This window comes from Ceratina calcarata, unplaced genomic scaffold (genome assembly GCF_001652005.2).
Source record: "Ceratina calcarata isolate Rehan_Ccalc_2016 unplaced genomic scaffold, ASM165200v1 scaffold4223, whole genome shotgun sequence".
Classification (NCBI taxonomy): Eukaryota; Metazoa; Arthropoda; class Insecta; order Hymenoptera; family Apidae; genus Ceratina; species Ceratina calcarata.
Window position 1 is genome coordinate 1 of NW_017165871.1, and position 1,959 is coordinate 1,959.

General features: G+C 35.6%; 1 protein-coding gene across 1 annotated transcript; it reads right to left on the reverse strand.

Moving 5' to 3' along the window:
* Nucleotides 1-78: 78 nt before the first annotated feature.
* LOC108626640 (mitochondrial 2-oxoglutarate/malate carrier protein-like) lies at nt 79-1,197 on the reverse strand (the record flags this gene model as incomplete). Its single annotated transcript, XM_026814997.1, has 5 exons — nt 1,016-1,197; nt 792-925; nt 510-680; nt 344-443; nt 79-275 (listed from the first exon to the last, which is right to left on the reverse strand). Coding segments are annotated over exons 1-5 (784 nt in total), but the record flags the coding sequence as incomplete, so codon positions are not given.
* Between the last annotated feature and the right edge of the window lie 762 nt (nt 1,198-1,959).

Sequence of the window (1,959 nt, forward strand, 5' to 3'; positions counted from 1 at the left end):
TTTTCATTAGGACCAAGAAAAAGAAAATGAGTGAACAATAAAATTTTGAATACTACGAATATTATTTATTTTATTCACTTCGAGCTACAAACAGTGTGAAATATCCATGTCTTAGTCCGTCTAAACATATTAAAGTAACTACGGCATTAGGCGCTGCTCTAGCATAATATGGTAAAAATCCGCGCCACAATGCTGGAATTCCTTCCATCTTTACTATGTGTATCAACACTTGCAAGATACCTGGCGGTTTCGCCTTTCCAGACAAACTTTGTATTCTACAATAATTATTGCTTGTAAATAAAAATTTGTAGACCATAAAAACATATAAAACTCTATCGAATACCTAGTTTTAGCTAAATCTACAGGAAGTGATGTTAAAGACATCACTAGTCCTGATAGCATTGCTGCCATGAACGAAAGTACTACACCTTCTTGAAATAAACCTGAAGAAATTAAAATAACACGTAATAATTGAAGTCATACGTAATAATTTTAGTCAAATGTAATACCTGTATCGATTAACATTATCTTCACTTTACTATATGTGCCTAATTGCGATCCATTGACAATCGCTGCTCTTGTCATAGTTGGCACAGCACCTCTCCATAATCCGCGAAGACCTTCCTTTCTGCCGATGTCAATTACGCCGGTGATAGCGTTTCTGTAATTCCGACGTTTCTCTAAAAATTCGTCCCTCGATTTACGCCGCCGTTAAAATTATAATATTGCTCCTTATTTTTACAAAATTCATTTAGTACACTTCACACTTGTACAAAATATCGATTATTCACCTGGAGGTAATTGTATGTCACTTATCATACGAATCAAAACCACGTCACTCGGTGTACCGACGAACGCGCCCACAACGCCAGACAACATTCCGATGCCAATCATTGAAAGATAGTTTAAATGGCCGAAATAATTTCTAAATTATCAATTTTAACTGCTATACGTAAAACATAAGATAATTGAAGCAGCACACGTATTACTTGATTAAAGCGCAATGTATGCTTACTGGCCTAAATCGTATAACGTGTGATACATTCCGAGCCTCGCAGTAGTATAAGTCAATTGCCGGAGCATAGCGGCGGTCCAACCGAGGTAAAATCCGCGGAAACCGACTTCGCGGTAAGTTCTGCCTATCGTTGTGATCAAAGGCGTCTTCGCAATTTGCATCCGTATTTTAACTACATCCATTGGGTGCGTAGCAGTTTGCCCTACGCAGCTATTTCAAAAGATTAATAAATGATACAAAGCTTTGGGATTCGAGTCTTTTCGCAACGCATTACGAATAAAGAAATTAGAATTAATGAAGTAATTACATTAGAAAAATATGTATGTGTATATTTTTTTAGTTTCTTACCCAGATACTCCGCCAATAATGAAATTTATATGAGTAGGTATCATGTTATCTTGCTTAACTAACAATAACATGGCATCATAATGTAAATCTAATTGTGACGACGGACGCATTGTTCCGAGGTTTCTTCATCAAATTTCTCGATCACTTTGGAATTAACCTGCATATCGCTTTTATAACTTCTGAAGTTGGCATTCGTTGAAAATTAGTTTTTCATTTTATTTCTGTCAACTAATATGTAAGAGCATAGAGGACGGTAAATATGAAGATGAATTAAAAAACACGTCGTCGAGTTAAAAATTTATTTTATTTATACATATTTCGATTACAAGTGATACATGTAAATTATACATGATTTAATAATACGGTATACATTTGTCGGCGGATAAATTCTTATAATCGAGCGAAAGTTTCGAAAATAGATCTATAAGAGCCGGTAAATTCGTCTCCGTCTTCCTTTTCGCTTTATTCATCAGAATTTTGTGCAATTTAGACAGACCTTTGTGTACCATAGATAACGTGGTGGTCATGTTTGAAGTAACAGCTACCATTGTACCGAATTTCCTAATTTCACCATCGTGCAGAACTATGCTCGACCC